The sequence below is a fragment of the Colletotrichum siamense genome (genome assembly GCF_013390195.1).
Source record: "Colletotrichum siamense strain Cg363 chromosome Unknown KSG_Cg363_contig06, whole genome shotgun sequence".
NCBI classification, from domain to species: domain Eukaryota; kingdom Fungi; phylum Ascomycota; class Sordariomycetes; order Glomerellales; family Glomerellaceae; genus Colletotrichum; species Colletotrichum siamense.
In genome coordinates this window covers 2,246,482-2,263,667 of record NW_023501019.1, presented here as the reverse complement: position 1 = coordinate 2,263,667, position 17,186 = coordinate 2,246,482, and the positions used below count along the sequence as shown (strand labels likewise).

Sequence of the window (17,186 nt, the reverse complement as noted above, 5' to 3'; positions counted from 1 at the left end):
GGTGCCCAGCCATGGCCTGCCAGCCACTCAGTGGCGACTCGCAACCCCCTGAGAACCGGAAGCCAGGGTCCTAGACTTTCTTCTCGGCAGAAGAGCTTGACGAGCACACAGACACAACAGGGTCCTCGTCATGGTTCCCTGCCCGATGCCTGAACTTAATTAAGCTGGCGGCGGCAGACCTCCTAGGTTGACACCTCCCGCTGGACCGTCCCATAATTGCAGACCAGTCCAAGCTGGTTCGAGGCTATCGTGCTGGTCTCGGCCGTGACGTGTGAACGACAACGGTCTATCGTCGACTGCCTAGGCGAGGGAGAAACACTGCAAATGATCGACCGAGAAGAAGGCAACAGTGCGTCCGTGCAAGAATCATATCTCCCTCCCTAGAACCGTTGGTAGAGCAAACAAAAGTAGCAATCACGCACCAGGCAGGCAATCAAGTTAATCAATGCATTCTTGTCATATGTCTTCGGCCGTCTCTACTGATCGTTATGCTACTTGCCAGCCATGCTATTGTACTCTGACTCTACTCGTTTGACAAAAGAAAAACCCAGATGCTTATCCAGTCTCTCTAGAAACCAATGCATCAGCCAACTTGCCTGTGGCTGTCATTCCCCCCGAACGCCTTCCATGGGACTCTCCTCCCGCTATGATAATACACTTTTTTTTTTTTGTATGGTCAAGGCTTGTGTGGTAGTGCCTCGTCCCTGGTATCAACTGGATGTGTTTCATTAACCTCCTCCATCATCGTTCCATCTGTGTGAGACCAGTTAAAAAGCCTGGCCCTGGTACTGCGCCTGGTAGGGTTGCCTGCCGCCCTGCTGAGGTCCGGGAGAGTAGGCTCCCTGAGGCATGAATCTTGGGTCCATCATCTGGGGTCCAGGCGATTGGCGTCCCTGGCGCATAGCCATTGGGTTGGCGTAGGTGGCACCCTGGGGATAGCTGGCCCCTTGACTAAAGCCATTGCTTTGCGCGTAGCCACCCTGCTGTCCATAGCCAAAATTTTGAGCAGGAGCACCGTAGACGTTCGGCTGTCCACGAGGGGGTCCCATCTGTCCGCGAGACATGTTGCTTTGAGCGTACATGCCCTGCTGCGGTGACATGGGAGACATAGGAGACATGGGAGACATGATTTGCTGTTGCTGGGCGTACATCTGCTGTTGATAAGCCTGCTGTTGCTGCTGCTGCTGTTGCACCTGTTGCTGCTGCTGTCTCTGGAGCTGATGCTGGTAGGCCATTGCCTGCTGCTGCTGCCGCTGGTTGATAGCCTGCTGCACCGCCTGCGTGTTCATGCCTTGCTTCGCCTGCATTCTCTCGCGCTCACGAGCCTGGATTGCTCCTACCAGTCCGGCTCCTTGTCCCTGGTTGGCGTTTCTGTTTCCGGCCATGCTGATAAGGGGCGATCCAGTCATGCGGGCCACGTGCTCTTGCTCGCGCGCAGAGAGGTGAGAGGGACCCTCAGCAGAGTTCGTCATGTCGAGCACAGCATTGGCACCACGGGAGCCGGGTCGCTGCAGAAGATCCGCGGAACTGCTGCGCGAGTGGCGAGCCAGTCTCTCGGCAGAAGTGTTCTGGGTCATTGAGGGCGTCGGCGTCATCGATCGCATAGTAAGAATATTGCCAGACGGGGTGCGGCCGTGGCCGTACATGGGAGTAGTCGCCTGAGCAGCGCGCTGCTGGACAAACTGCTCGGCACTGATGCCCTGACCAGCCTGGCCAGTTCCGACGGTAGCAGCACCAGGTTGCCAAGCGACCTTTCTCATGGTGTCCTCGGACTCCTGGCGGCTGTGTCCGCCCTCAGGCGGAGGTGACTTCAGAGCGGGTGAGAAGGGTCTCTGAGGTCCAGGAATTCCTTGCGGGTTCATCGGGGTAGGAGTCTTGTTTCTGGCTGGCTGGTTGGCGCCGTAGTTGAGAGTAGGGCCAAAGTTGACCTCGGGGATGTTGAACCTTTCGCTTCCAGAGTCAGAATCGGCACCGCCCACTGTCTTCAAAACACCAACACGGGGTCTCTCGAAAGACTTTTGGGAATGCTGGGTTTCACTCGACTTGCGGCTGGCGTAGTCCGGGCTGACATTGGATGCGTTGTCGTCGTAGTAGCTGCTGTCACTTTGCATCGTCGGCTTTCTGCGAATCTGCTGCTCGGGCACGGGGGTGTGGCGAGGGCTGTCGTTGTATCGGATTTGGGAGAAGGCAGCTTGATCGATGATGTTATTTCCCCAGCTGCCACCGCTGGACGCCGAGATCGGGGTCTCTTGTGGGCTTCTCAGGCTGTCTGAGCGAGCTGGAAGTGGCTTTCGCTGGAATGCATTTGCCGTGTTGAGCGGGGGCAGGGTGCGATGCTGGGGCGGGGGAGGTCCCATCATGCCCCGGTTTCTCATCTCAGGCGTCGGAACCCTACCGTCACCACCGATCGGAGGGGTTCTCGTTCCCTCGGGGCGAGAGAAGTTTGGCTGAGGTCGACCTTCAACTGGGCTCCTCATCTGCTCGATGCTTCTCATCTGTTGAGGGCCTCTCATACCGGGGCCAGGGGGAGGCCTCGCATCGTAAGGGGGGAATGGGGACTGCTGACCCTCGACGGGGCTTCGAAGCTGCTCCGTACTTCTCATTTGCTGGGGGCCTCTCATGTCTTGAGGAGGACGCATGTCGGGAGGGGGTCTCGCATCAGGGGCGCCACGGGATTGAGGGTTGGGGGGCAGAGGGCCGCGAGGGTGAGGGCTAGGGGGGCCGAACGAGTGCTGAGCAAGGGGAGATCGTGAACGCTTCTGGTTCATGGGTGGGATAGGGGGCGGCAGCGAGTCCGCAGGAGGGGGAGTGTTGTGGGTTAGAGCTTCACCAGTGAAGATGTTGTCAGCAGATCCTCCCACATTATTGGCGGCGTGAGTTTGTACCAATGGGTTGGGTCCTGCAGCGTCCTCTCCGCTTCTGCGCTCAGAAGAACTCTCCGAACGATCATCAGGGGGGATAGCGAATCCTCCAGCCTTGGCCAGCTGGGACAAGGTCGTGTTGGACAAGCGACTAGTAGCTCTGCGAAGATCAGGTGAGTGGTACGGCTTGCCTGCAGGCTTGGACTGAGGTCCGTAGTTGAAAGCAGGAGGAGCTGCAACAGGCTCAGGAGACTCCATGGAGCGGACATTGTTCTCCAAGTCCCTCACAGGGGTGCTGCGAGCTGTGTCATCATCGGAACTCTGGGTGCCTGAGCGGAGGATACCCTTAACTGGGGTCGGGCCACGGGCGGGCGAGTTGTTGTAGGAATTGCTGTAGGAGCTGTCGTAGCCTCTATCCTCATTGCGAGGGGGTGCATGACCCAGCAGATGGGGGTCTGAGGAGTTGCGTGCGTGGTTCGCCTTGTTCAAGCCCAGACCAGCCAATGCAGGAGGTGGGCGGGAAGTGGTGACAGGTGCAGTCTCTGAACGGTTGGGAGCACCCAAAGACATGGATCGGGATGAACGGTTTGAGATGGCGTCATCAGCAAAGCCAACTCTGGGCTTGGCTGGAACAGGGCTTGACGTTCCATTGCCAAAGCTGAGGCGGTTGCTTCTCTTGCTGCCGCTCCTTTGTCTGATGCCTCCAGCCTCATCCACAGCATTCATTCGCTTACCAGTCAGCTCCTTGAGTTGCTTTCTCCATTCACGCTCAGACCAAGACGAGCTTCCCTCCGTCAGAATCAGTCCAGAAACATCCAGAATTTCGAGGTAGCCATATCTTCGGTGCTTGGGCATGGCGAACATGAGTGATCTGGGGTCCAAAACACTGGCAACCAGTCTCCCGGGGCGGCCGTAGAGGGCGAAGGTGTCCCAGGTCGGGAAGAGGAAACGCAGCAGCATCTCGAAGCCGCTGACTGCAGGATGGGTTTCGGGCATGATAAACACGAAGCCCTCGGTCGAGGAAGGCGGCTCGGAGTGGATGGTGATGTTGCCCTCGATCTTGAGCAGGGTGGATGCGTCAATCAGCGACTTGGCCTGCGGGTAGATGGCGTATGATGAATAGGCATCGGTAATCGTCGCTATCGGTCGAGCCTTCTTCTGCTTCTTACCATCCTTCTTGGTGTCGTAGAACTTGATATTTCCCTTGAGAACCGGAGTAGAACGGTCGTAAGGCGACTTCTTGCGCATCTCCTTCTGTGCCTTCTGGTACTCCTTCTCGTCGGGTGGAGAAATGACACACCAGCAGCGTCTCCAGGGGACTCCTGCACCGAATCGCACGCGAACCCACTCTTCAGTCTTGAACCTGGATCTGTCCATAATGAGATTGATGTTGTTGAGCGACTTGCCCTTGCCGGCAATAAGGGCGCCGGTGTAAGCCTCCTGCAAGGTGGAGTGCTCGAAAATGGCGAGTCTGATTCCGGCGGTCCATTGAATTAGTGAGTGGTGGGAGTTGAAGTGCAGCAAATAGCGGTTTCTGCCGGCAGTTGAGATGCTGAGAATGTTCTGCAGCGGCTGTTCGTCATTCGATCGTGTTGGTAGGGATTCGATCTGTTCGCCAAGGGAAAGATTAAATTAGCACTCGGTCCCCCGCCGTCACATCTCCCGACTGCTCTCCCGAGGGTCTGGGCGCGATCCCCAAAAAGTCAACAATCGTCACTGGCGACTCACCATCTTGATTGACGCATCCGTCAGGTTGATGAATTTTGGCAGGATCTCACCATCCTCTCCGGCGGCGTCCAGCTCTGCAGCGTCCCATAGCGACAGGACGGTGCCGACGAGCTGCGCGAAGCACTCCGTCCAGGTGCGGTCCGCATTGGGCTTGCCCTCTGTGAATCTGTGTCAGAAATAAATTCGTCCGATGTGCCTCGCATCTTTGCTTTGACAGCTGCAGGGTTATGCAGGGGAAAATAAATAAACCAAAACTCTCATATGAGAAGGGGCGAGAGAGTGAGTGAGTAAGACCAAAAGATAAAAACAAAAATAAAAAAATACGCACGAGTGTTTTGATCGTCCAACTTCAGAAAGTAGCCCTCCTGATACAGCTTGTTCGCGTGGCTGTTCAGGAAAGTGAAGATGGGCTGCAGCTCCGGGATGGTGTCTTCGTTGATGTCCATGAGGGGCGGCTGGTATGGCATTACCATCGAAAGTGGGCGGGAGGAGCTGCGTTGACGGCCTCGTGGGCTGTTGATGGGAGAGTCGTTTACAGAAGTATTTGTATGTGCGGGAGACGAGGCATATTCGTGCGCGCCGGCAGGTGGTGGTCGCGAAGGCGAAGGAGGTGTTGCGGGACGGTTGGTGAAGCTGGCGGGGGGTTCGGGGAAGGGCTCTGTTTTTGATTGTGGTGGTGTTGAGTGGTGCTTGTTGTACGGAGGAAAGGGCGTCGAGTCGTGGGGAGGCGACGAATTTGGAGTTGGTTGATTCTTACTGGCGTCCCTCGGTGTGCCACCAACGGAAAATTGGGACATGAAGGACAGGACTGTGCCCGAAGCAGACTTGGTCAGCATAATGCGCGCCTAACTACGAACTCCTAACAGCAACACCGCTGGATAAAAAAGTAATATTATCGCCTGACGCCCAAGTAATTGGCCAGGACCGGCGAACGGGGTGCCGATGTGAGGGGGGTCTCGCGAGGGAGAGGAGCAGGAGCGTGGACGTGGACCGGGCCCGTGGACGACGCGGGAGGGGGAAGGGGCCACCCACTGGGCAGCAAAGCAAAGGGGAAGGGACGACGATGGGCGGGAAGGGGGGTACGGAGTACGACGCATACGCAGACGCAGCGCGTACTAGGGTAGCTAAGGCAGGCGAGGTAGGCCAGGCACTATGCGATTGCAGCGCGATTGCGCACTGCGGGTAGGGGTGGGCGCTGCTTGGTGCGCTCTGGGCGGCGCGGCGGCGCTGCGCTGTGAGGTGAGAGTACGAATAAAGTGCGGACTGACGAGAAGGGCCACCAAAGCAATCAACAATGGAGACACCAAAGATGGGGGCTAAAGGATGGTGGTGACGGGGGACGGGGGGGGGGCAGTGACAGCGACGGGTAGGGATGGCTGATGGAGATGAATGGGTAGCACGGGAAGGGATAAGGTGGGATGGGGATAGTGATTGCAGATTGCGACGGGGATGACGGTGATCCAGGACCAGCTGAGCTGAACCACGCTGCCTGTTCTGCTCTGCTCTGCCGATGAAGGAACACTTGTGAGGGTAATGAGGCAGGTGTAAGAAGGCCGGGCCAGGGTGTTATTGATATTAGTTGGACGCAAGTGTGTGAAAAGGTAATAGCGCGTGCGTGAATGTGTGTATGCGAGCGTCTGTGGTGGTGATGCCAACGATGCGCAGAGGACGGGACGGGATATTAGGATTGGGATGCACGTCGAGGCACGCATGCCAGGAGCCAGCCGAGAAGTTGGAACAGCCTCCTACGACAAGCCCGGCGCGCATGTTGCGCGACGAGTGAGACAAGCGGCAGCCAGACCTGGCGATGGCAAGACATGGAAAGGGAAGGGGAACGGCTTGGGGACAACTGGGAATGCGATGAGGGAGCACGAACCTCGATTACGGCCCATCTTTGCGGTGGCCTACGCAATGCAGCTGGCACTCTCCCGCCAAGCCAGCAACCATGCAACTAAATTACTGAGAGACAGCAACCTGTCTTGGGTTGTTCCTCGGGTCTTGGACGAGACGCAAAAACGCCAATCGTGGGTGAGTCGAGTCGAGCGAGCGCACGGCGAGGAATGAGTTTGGAGACTCCAATATGCGGCGGCGACGGGGGGGGAGACTGTCGTCGGTCGTACGTATTCGTAGCAGAACCCGGTCGGGGCGATATGCGATGCTGCCCGTGTGTTCCGACTCGGCGTCGAGGTACGAACAGACGGGTAGTAATTACCTGAGGGGAATAAGGCAAAGGTGGTGAGTGAGTATGATGCGAGGCGGGCAGGGTCGGCGCGCGTGTGTGCAAGGTGGGTTTAATAACGTTGTGGGAACGAATCGAGGCTGTTCCAGCTTCGGAGCAAAGGCGAAACGTGAGTAGATATTAGGCCTAGACTTCGTACATGGACGTCGTCGATGGGTGTCGTCGTCGTCGTCTTCGTCTTCAATGTCGTCGCAGGGCAGTGGCCGGTAGGGGTATCGAGTAGGGTCAGTAAGGTAATTAAGTGCACCTCTGATAGCGGATGCGGCGGTGCAAATGGTGAGGTAAGAGCACGTAGGTCGACGGGGGGTGTAAGGTAGGGTTCCCCAAAGCAGAGAGACAGGAGCAGAGCAAAGCAAAGCAGAGCAGAGCAGAGCAGACGTGATCCACGAGCAAGGCAAGGGAAAATAAGGGAAGAGTGGAAAGAAAAAGGAAGACGAAGAGCAAAGATGATGTATGAACCTGGCTGGAAACCCGCGTGAGGACGTGTCAAAAAGACGAGGCGTACCGCGGAGTATTATGCAACAAGAATTACCTTACCTTTCCATGGGAAACACCGCCTTCCTCTGACTGCGGTGACTTGCTTCCAGACCTTGCCTCTCCTTGCCTCTTTCCTTGCCTGTCTGTGCCTGATTGACTGACTGACTGACTGACTGACTGACTGGCCTTGCTTGCGTGCAGTCCAGCCCAGTCCAGTCCAGTCCCATCCCGTCTTGCCTCGCGTTACCGGGCCTTGCTCGACTCCAGCTGCGGCAGGAAGGTCGCAGCAGTAGCAGCACCCGACCTAGGTCACCACCTCCCGTCGACACCACCACCCACCTCACCACAAGTACCTACTCACCAAGGAAGACGTCGGTGCGGCGGCGGGTTGCGGACAGCGGCTGGCAGGTTATCCGTGGTCCCAAGACCCAAGACCCAATCGTTGCTGCTATGCGACTAGGGGCACAGACGCCGGCCGGGGCGTGGATGCTGAGGTACCCTTGGCTAAAGATGGCAAGGCGGCCCCCGGAACTAGAGCCGACAACGTAATGGCGTTATGCGGAGCTACTTAGTAGGTGCCTTCAACACCTTCCATACGCCGTGCCATGATGATGATGTTGATGATTCTGCCGACTCGCTGTTGGCGGCTGCTAGTTTCCCGACAAGCGCCGCACTCAACCAACACTTCTTTTTTGACGTGTTTTTTTCAACCACCTCGTTTTCCGCGTTTGCTATCGATCGATATTTGCTTTTGTCTTGGACCTTCTCGTGTTTGTCCATCGACCCAAGCAAGGTGTTCTATCTGACTGCGTTGTGTCCCTCGTGAGTCTCGTCCTTCTGTTCAATGTGTCTTGACGGATATGAATCGACACAAACAACCCCTGTAAGCCGACTCTGCTAACCACCGGGCCCTTTCCTCTCCTTTCACACCGTACCTTTTCCAACTGCAAGGGGATGCGACCTCTTATGCGCCGATTTTATCCTCCATTGAGAAAAGAGGCGGGGAGGGGGACACAAGCAGGAGCCAGAAAAAGCCCGCCCCGACGAGATGCGTCGATATGGCCGGATGCCAATGGTTCACCTTACGGATGAGCCGGACGATGCGCATGCAGCACGTCAAGGTTCCTACCACCTTGCTTTCCGCCTTTGGTTCTCGCTGCGTTGGGAGGACCCAAGCCCTTGGCCGCCAAGACGAGCCAGTCTACGGGCTCTGCGGGACTGCTGTACATACGGCCTGGAATCGTTTATCCCCCCTCCCCTTCTGACCGATCATTGAATCCGCCGCAGCCTCTCTGTTTTTTTTGCTAGACTCCTCTTGTTTCTACGGATCCCTGTATCGCCTCGCCCAAGATCTACCTCAAGGGTCAGGGAGTTGCTCTGATGAGCGAGTTGTTGCGAAATAATGCGGCGGCGTGAATATGAAATGTGGCGGATATACTAAAAGCGCCAGCTTGCAGAAACGAACGGCGCAGACCAACTGAGTCTGTTTCTCTGGCGCTACCTCGCACAGAAAGGACTGGCCCCCAGTTGCAGTTGAGCTCCAGAGCTTTGCGGATAATGTACCTCTTCTGCCCCTCGTAGGCAAAGGTTGGACAGGGGTGCTGGTGGATGGACGCGCAACGCTGGCCGCCCCTCCCAACGACTTAACAAGACTCAAGAGATCGGGTGGATGAGGCGATCGCTAGCTGAGCAGGTATGTAGGCCGACCGGAGGACTGCAGAATGACAAGACGAAAAAAACGCGAGGTCGGTGTCGGCTGTGGCTGGATCGTCCTCGCGCCGTACCCAGTCGCTCCAGTTTCCGCCGGGTACGTATGAGTGAGACTTAGGTACTAGTCGCAGGCTAGAGAATCTGACAGCGCAGATGCCGGCGTAATTCGTAATTCGTAACGGAGGGAAAGCGCCGGACGGATACAGATATCTCGGCTTGGCCCTGCTAGAGTATCTCGATTTCGCGGTTCTCAAGTTTGCTGTTTGCAACCCCAAAGACGAACTCTTTGACTCGTCTTCTCAGCTTTGGCATTCCCCAGTATTCTTCTTGCGAGAAACAGGCATCTCATCGCACGAAGTTGGAAAGGGTCTGAAAGATGGATGCGCCTCTTGCCACGCCTCAGTGCCAGCCGGGTCGGGTGCCCCTGGGCCACACCCCGTGGCCGGTGGACGAACTTGGGACGGATTAAGGTACACCTGACGCCCTATGTTCCAGGCCATTCTGCAGAGGAAGGCTAGAGGCTGGGGAACCGAAGAGGACGGGAGATGCAATCTGATTAGGGAGGCGGTCGAAGAAAGAAATGGGCATTCCAGACTTCCATGTCTTCGTTCTTTTTCTTCGTCTGCACTCATGCTGGTCCCCCGTGTCACACATTCTCTCCTCTCCTATTCTCGCAGCGCCGCAGCCAGCGCCTCGTCAGTTTTGGCTTTCCACAATGAGTTGAAAAAGCCCGTCCCCCAGGTCTGCCAAGGAATATCTATTGACCAGCAGAAACTCCGTGCATCCCGACGCAAATAAAAAAACAACAACATCATCTCATGGGTGTTTGGGGAGTGAGCTCGACCTCGTCCAATAAACGGGGTCCGGGCTACTACTATTAACCGCACTTGGCCAGTGACCCTCAGAGTGGCTGTGCAGTAAAAGGTGACGACGAAGTGTGCCTCCTCCTCACCTCTCCGTATGTGGTGTGCGATGTCTGCCCGTATCGGATGCCGTGATTTACGATCGGGGGCCTCGGGGTTTACTTTTGTCGATTCCCGACCTCCGCCTACCTTCCTTTAGTTCCATATTCGGTCTCGGTATTGCCTCCCCCCGTTGATCCCTTGCGGTGGATGTCTGTCGCATATCAGCCTCCGCCAGTCTCACCGTCCGGCTCATTAAACCAAAAGACGGAAGGGTTGAGCCGCAAAGTCCGCAAGTGATCACTGCAAGGAAGGGAGACTCGAACAATCGACACTCGGATAAAATTGTCCCAAGTCAAAAGGGGAAGGGAAGGGATGGAAGCTGGGCTCTGGCCGCCCGTCTGTTGTCTTACAAGCTCTTCCATGCAACCTGGAAACAAACGCAAACACTAAAAAGTGTGTTCGAACTTCCAAAGGGAGGCTCTATGTACTCTAAAGAACGCCCCGGCTTCGTTTGCGCGTCGTTGACTAAACCTCGCGTTTCGATACATTACTTCTCGTCTTCCTGGGAGCTTTAAGCCGTTTCCCCAAGTTACAGGGTGGATGGTACGAATCAAACACGCCGCAGCGTCGCAGTGCTTTCCGCCTGTTTGACGAACCACATGCGGTGGCAGCCACCCCAAAGTCTGACTTGCCTCCGTTCCGTCCGATGTGGTGCAGCCAGCATCCATCCCATCACCGACGCACGCTTGGTCACAGGCGGCGGTCATCAACTCAACTACTTTGATTTGCATGACCATGGAAGTTCTGTGTCCCCTTCCCCGTCCAAGACACCTCGGCACCCTCTCACTTGGAACTGCACTCACTCACCTTCACCCTCCTCCCTGCCACTCACCCCACGCGCTCTAAATCGGTGCAATAACGAGAAGGTCGTGCTCACGGAACTCCATCTATTCCATGCATTCTGCCTTATGCAAGAGCTGTACGTACCCGTTCAACATCGTCTCCTCGAAACGCCCAGCGACCCAGTGAACAACGTTGCTGTTAATTGGAAGCTGGGTCCATGAAGGAAACTCAGTGCCGACTTGGCTCTTGGGCGATCTGTCAGCCCTCCCGTTCAGGGTGCTGAGAACCCCGGTCCTGTACGAATAGTCCAAGATGCTGTATTGCAGACCTTGCCCGTGACTGCGCAGTGGGCGTACTTTGTTGGTGCCAAACAGCGAAGTCGCTGCCAAATCCTTGTATACACGTATCTCCGTGAACATGATGGCATGATTTCTGACTTTGCACGTTCACTCACATCCAATGCTCGCCTGCCTCATTCAGATGTTGGCGCCAGACAGCTGACAAGGTCTCCCAGGCGGCTTCGGGTTGGGGCTGGGGCGGTAGAGGGTGACCCAAGACAAGAGGAGGGGCCGTTGGCGCCGGTCCCCTGGTCGTCGTCTTGTGTCTTCTCCACAGAGTGCCCTCCATTTGCTGGGAGGGAGCGCTGCCGCCGTTAGAACACTGCCTCGCGGGTTTTTGCAGAGCCCAGTGCATTCTGAGGAGATCTGCCGTCAGCATTGTGTCCGATTTGAAACCCACCTGGCCGGGTTTTCTCTCCCCGTCACTTGCAAGCCCTTCAGAATGAAGCGCTGCGTTGTTTTACTGCCCAGTGCATCACACACCGCAGGTCAACGACATCAGACGGGGGAGTTTCTTGACGAACTTCATGTCAGTGCCGTCGCCGTCACCGCTCTCGGACTGTGAACCACCGCCAGTCTGTCACCGCTGCAGCAAAGGCCAGCCTCCAGAGCTCAGGGATGCCGTCGCCCCCAGCCCAAACTGATCCGAAAACGCGGACGTGAAAAAAAGAAATTGACTTAAAGGGTCCATATGACGGGCCTGTATCCTGCATGCGTCAATACCTCCTGCCCCCCTCTCTGGCCGGCCCCATTCCCATGCAGTATGAACAGGGGTTGTCCCGCCGGTGACAGTCACTTTTCACGACACGTCTGCCGCGGCGTTGGAGGTGGCTGGGTCCGCTGTTGTTAGTAAGAAGCGTGGAGCCAGAAGCATCGTTGGCATGGCTTGATCCTAGGCATGAATGGCTTCTCATTGCCATGTGTTCCAGTGAGAAACTGTCGGGCGGCTGTCAATCGGCCATTACGACCAAATTGCAAAGGTCCAGAATATCTCAGCGTCTTTCTGGACCCTTCATGAAAGCGGTTCCCGCCCGCTCTCCGCCCTCCGCTCGCCGAGAAGGCCGGGCCCGTAATCAGTACGAACCGAAGTACGATTAATCCAATCAAGTCGGAAACCGAACAGGGCGATAGTGGGATACGAAATCCCCAGCCTCAAATTATGTTGTGCCGCTCCGGACCGACCTGGATGGATTGGAGCGTTGTAACGCCCGGGGTCGCGGTGCTGTCGGGCGCTTTCCACTCAAGGGTCCGGTTCGTCTGCATCAGCGACTTGCCTATTGCCGAAGGACGGATAGCCTTTGGCCAAATTGCGCGGTTAAAACTGGGCATCCGTTGACAAGAACAATGCAATTGTGTGTTGTTGGCGCATGGCTCCCGCCCCCAACCACGCTTCCCGACAGCGGCTCAGGCGGACCTGGCTGATTACTTCCTGTTGTGAATTCGTCACGACACCAGTCCGCCCCAAGGCGCTGTCATTCGCCCCTTGATTTTAAAGCAACCGTTCCACTCGCGAAGAATGGAAGAGAGGTTCGGGACTCGGTCTCTGCCGCTGACGTAAGGTGGATGAATTGGCGACGGCCTCGAGGAATGTCAATTAGACATGGCCTGGCTGACGGGAGGGACGGCTGGCTGGTGGTTCGTGGCACTTCTATCTCGACGCGCGTTCTCCGTCCTCAAGCAGCAATGCCGGGTCAATAAAATTGAGCTTGTTGTCATTGCAGAGACGGTGAAGATGCGAGTCCAGCGATGGACGCTGAGCCACCTGTCGCTCGAGCGTGTTACGTCATGTCCGTGGACGGGGTCCTGAGCACCCCTGCTGAGCTGGCGTCAAGTCGTTCACAACCCGTGTGTGGAGGCGCGAACCAACGTGGTGGTACACCTGGCGTGAAATATCCGAGATGGAAGGACTAACAACTCAAATGGCTGGCCGCCATCATGATCCGCGACATCTCCGCTTGCTGTCTGGTTTCGTGAGTCACAATGGCCTTGCTGCTTGATTGTACACTATGCTTGCAAGGAGGGCAAGACCGAGGATCAGAAGCAGACCAAAGCCGCATGGTTCGTCGGAAAGCAGGTAACGAGTGCGCTGCGTTCCCTGATGTCTGTGCTGCAAGGGTTTATTGTTAGAAAAAGATCGGCGCCTGTTGACGAGCCCAGGTTTGGTTCCCGGCTTCCATGTCATGTCAGCGTCAGCCAGTTCCTCTCGCTTCATGTTGTGACCAGGCTTTCTCCTGCCGATCAACACGGCCGGAGTCAACAGTCAGGTCAGCCGGCTGGCTGCTGGCTTAGGTCATCTCAGCCCTCCAGCTCGTCTTGGTTGAACGACATGAGAGCTGTGAACACGGCTGGGAAACGTGACGCAGGCTGAGGTCCGGTGGCCGGCAGTCGGAGTGTTTATTTTAGCTATGTTGCAGCCGCAGAGGCTGCAGAAAAGCGGCGGCGGCCACAACCGGCCAACCTTTGTCGATCCCGACCGACGATCGCCCGGTAGACGTTTTGTTTGGCTGAACCAAAGTTCTACGTCTAGACGGAGCAATGACAACAGACGACTTGTTTTCGGTGGAGGAGGTTTGGCAGATGCAAAAGTTTTTATTGATCCAGGCACGACAGGGAGGTAATACTTCAGAGCGGAAACACCGAGATGTCGATGGGGTCCAGAGGAGCAGAACAACCAGGGATTGTAAGAAATCGCCGGATCGGCATGTTCGGTCTTAATGAAGGGATGGCGATTTCTGCAGGTGGTTGCATTGGTTGCCACATATTCGCAATGCTAGCTTGCTTGGTTGCAGAATTTTCAGTCAGAATTTTTTTCGTCAACAGAAAATTTCGCGCTGTTAGTCGGTGGAGGATATTGTTGGCGAGAGAAACGTGTTTGCGATTATGCGGTCTGGAAGACAAGGAAGTCCCAGAGTATGGGCATTGTTTGGAGAAAAGATGTGGCTCCCATCGACTCGCTGGAGGAGCTGTGAGGTGTCTGTTGGCCAGCTCTTTACTCGTCGGCGTTAGGTCGCTAGTTAGGTAATGTAGGCTCGGTCGACTCATTGGATGGATGGAAGCCAAAGTGCAGCCAGAGCGGCCAAACATCGCTGCCCATTAGCTAAGTTGTACGTACCCGGACCACTGGAGCTCGAGTTGCATCGCTGAAATGCGCCAACCAGACGCGCATGCACGTGTACACCCAATTTAACCCCCGGTTCGGAGAGCCCCCAACCAACGCAACGACCCCCGGCCATGCCCACCACCCAGCGGCACCTCTCCAGCGCCAAAGATAACGGCTCCAGGCCCAACTATCCAGGAGAGTTGCGATCCAACATCGCAAAAGGCGCCTGATCTGCCTCATAGTGGGAATGAGGAGGCTACCTGGGCCCTTGTCGGCGACGAAACCCTTCACAGCGCGGCCGCCGAGGGTGCCTCGAACTTCTCCAAGCCCTCGAAGCGCACCATGGCCGCACCCGACTCTCGTTAACACTTCGCTCCGCCCTCTGTCGACCTCGACGCCGCTTGCGAACGATGCCCATCACCAGAATCAACCACCGCAACCCTTCCGCTTCGAGACCGGTGTGTCGCTCTTCGCGAAGAGAGCTCCGAGGCCCTTTCCGCCGCCCTTCCTGTCTCCTCCGTCCGGCTCCTTCTCCGACCCCCTCAGCACCCACCACCGAAGCCGTGATCGGCGCGCGAGAGTCGACGGACAGATCATTCTTGGACAGACAAATGGTGACGATGCTGTCTTCGCGAGCGACAACTTCATATGTGCGAACGATGGCGTCGGCGCTTGGTCGACCCGCCCGAGGGGTCACGCAGGGTAGGTTATGGTGCCTCTTTGCCGATACAACAGCTGACCCTAGCTCAGGCTGTGGTCGCGCTTGATTCTTCACTACTGGGCAACCGCCATACAGCAAGATGCTGCAAATCACGGTTCCGAAGGAGGAGCTTTCACCCCTAACCCGGTGGCATATCTCCAGACGGCATACGAGCAGACGCTGAGAGCGACATCGGACCCGAATGACTGGCAAGGAACAACAACTGCGAGCGGGGCGCTACTGCATTATAAGACACTGGATGGCAGCAAGCCAGTCCCCCAGGTGTATGTGACCAACCTGGGTGACTGTCAAGTCATGATTCTGCGGCCGCGGCATGAGAAGGTTGTCTACAAGACAAAGGAGCAGTGGCACTGGTTCGATTGCCCTCGGCAACTTGGGACGAACAGCCCCGATACACCGGAGAAAAATGCTGTCATGGATGTGGTGGAGATCCAAGAGGGCGACGTGGTTCTTGCCATGTCCGACGGTGTCATCGACAACCTCTGGGAGCACGAAATTATCGACAGCATTCAGAACAGCATACAACGCTGGGAAAATGGAGAGGCCGGAGCGGACAGAGTGGAGGGCGACCGCACAGGCGGCGCGAACGGAGGCATGAAGCTTGCTGCTGAGGAGCTGGTGGCTGCTGCAAAGAAGATTGCGACCGACCCATTCGCCGAAAGCCCCTTCATGGAGCACGCGATCGAGGAGGGCCTGCCAACCGAAGGAGGTGAGTTACCCCCGAGCATTGTTCCGTGCTCCCAGCGCCTAATTGACAACCATAGGCAAACTAGACGACATCAGCGTCGTCGCCGCGCTGGTCAGGAGACACGAAGCATGAGAGCAAGGACGGTACTACGAAACGAGCGCATCTGGGAATAGAGCTGCATGGGGAATGCTTCGCAAGGGCAAGTTCACAATAATTTGGCATATGTCCTGTCTGGGGGTTGGATGACAGTGGGCTTCTTGGGGAAATTCGGCGTTTTTCGGCTTTCTGAGTTTAGTTGCATCGGATAATTACCATCACCAAATGGAACAAAGTTCACACATGTCAAAAATCAAAGACCCAATCTACGATGTTTGCCGATGTGGACGTCCGTTGCTGTGCTTGGTTCGCGCGCAATACACCGTATGCTGGGAGTCGGTGGGGTAAACCTTAGTGGCCGGGCATGCTTGGGTTCGAGCTGGGTCCCATCTTATCGCTTATCTTATCATATCCCAGCGCAACTTTTTTTTTCCCTTTCAGCATCCCGGGCAACAGAACCAGGACGTCGGTCGGTCTTCAGTCAACTTACCCAATTACGACGAGGCATCAACGACGACAAAATGCGCGGAAAACGTAGCAAGCAGTATCGCAAGCTTATGAACCAGTATGCGCTGACCTGGGGATTCCGTGAGCCTTATCAATGTCTCGTTGACGCTGAGATGGTGGTCGACTGCCACAACTTTAAGTACGATCTGCTCGCTGGACTCGAACGGACGCTGCATGGCAAAGTCAAGCCAAGTGAGTGACCGTCTCTACGATCTTGTTCTATTCTCTATGCTGACAATGACATTGCAGTGATCACGCAATGCGAGATTCGCAAGCTGTACCTTCGCAAGAGCGAGCCCGAGATGAACAAGATTATCGATTTCGCGAAGACCCTCGAGCGCAGACGATGCGGCCACCTTCCGGAAGACTACCCCGAACCGCTCGGTACAATGGAGTGTCTTAAGGCTGTCGTCGACCCCAAGGACAACCTCGTCAACAAGCATCGATACTGTGTCGCCAGCCAGTCGGCGGATGTCCGCCGCATGCTCCGCGAGATTCCCGGCGTTCCTCAGATCTACATCAAGCGCTCAGTCATGATCCTTGAGCCCATGGCGACGGAGAGCCAGGAAATCAGGACCAAAGAGGAGCGGAGCAAGTTCCGCGACGGACTGGTCAGGCCCGAGAAAAAGAGAAAGCGCGAACACGACGACAACGACGCCGAGAGCGAGAACGAAGGCCAGGAAGATGATGTCGCGTCGGCTGATGGGAAGGCGGAGAAGAAGAAGGCCAAGAAGAGAGGACCCAAGGGACCCAACCCGTTGGCTGTCAAAAAGTCGAAGAAGGCCCAGGAGGAGGGCGAGAAAAAACCAAAGGGCGATGTCAAGTCCGCGGCAGCAGGAGAAGGAGGTGAGGGAGACGGGCCTTCGAAGAAGAAGCGCAAGAGGAGACACAAGGCCGGTGCTGGGGCGGGTGAGTCGGCGCCTCAAGGCGAAGGGTCGGCAGAGCAAGCTGTTGGAAGCCCGTAAAGATCCAA

The 17,186-nt window shown here is 56.4% G+C and overlaps 3 protein-coding genes across 3 annotated transcripts; 2 read left to right on the top strand and 1 right to left on the bottom strand.

The window, feature by feature from the left end:
• Positions 1 to 767: 767 nt before the first annotated feature.
• Positions 768 to 5,035, bottom strand: SKG3 (the record flags this gene model as incomplete). The annotated part of the gene is made up of 3 exons (XM_036641429.1): positions 768 to 4,469; positions 4,590 to 4,747; positions 4,918 to 5,035. 3 exons carry the CDS (start codon positions 5,033 to 5,035, stop codon positions 768 to 770), a joined length of 3,978 nt encoding a protein of 1,325 aa, XP_036493226.1.
• Positions 5,036 to 14,448: 9,413 nt separating this feature from the next.
• Positions 14,449 to 15,742, top strand: CGCS363_v009579 (putative protein phosphatase 2C 80; the record flags this gene model as incomplete). Its single annotated transcript, XM_036641428.1, has 3 exons — positions 14,449 to 14,903; positions 14,952 to 15,631; positions 15,687 to 15,742. The coding sequence occupies 3 exons, from the start codon at positions 14,449 to 14,451 to the stop codon at positions 15,740 to 15,742; spliced, it is 1,191 nt and encodes a 396-aa protein (XP_036492827.1).
• Positions 15,743 to 16,227: 485 nt separating this feature from the next.
• On the top strand, positions 16,228 to 17,178 carry utp23 (rRNA-processing protein utp23; the record flags this gene model as incomplete). Its single annotated transcript, XM_036641427.1, has 2 exons — positions 16,228 to 16,405; positions 16,463 to 17,178. 2 exons carry the CDS (start codon positions 16,228 to 16,230, stop codon positions 17,176 to 17,178), a joined length of 894 nt encoding a protein of 297 aa, XP_036492727.1.
• Positions 17,179 to 17,186: the final 8 nt, after the last annotated feature.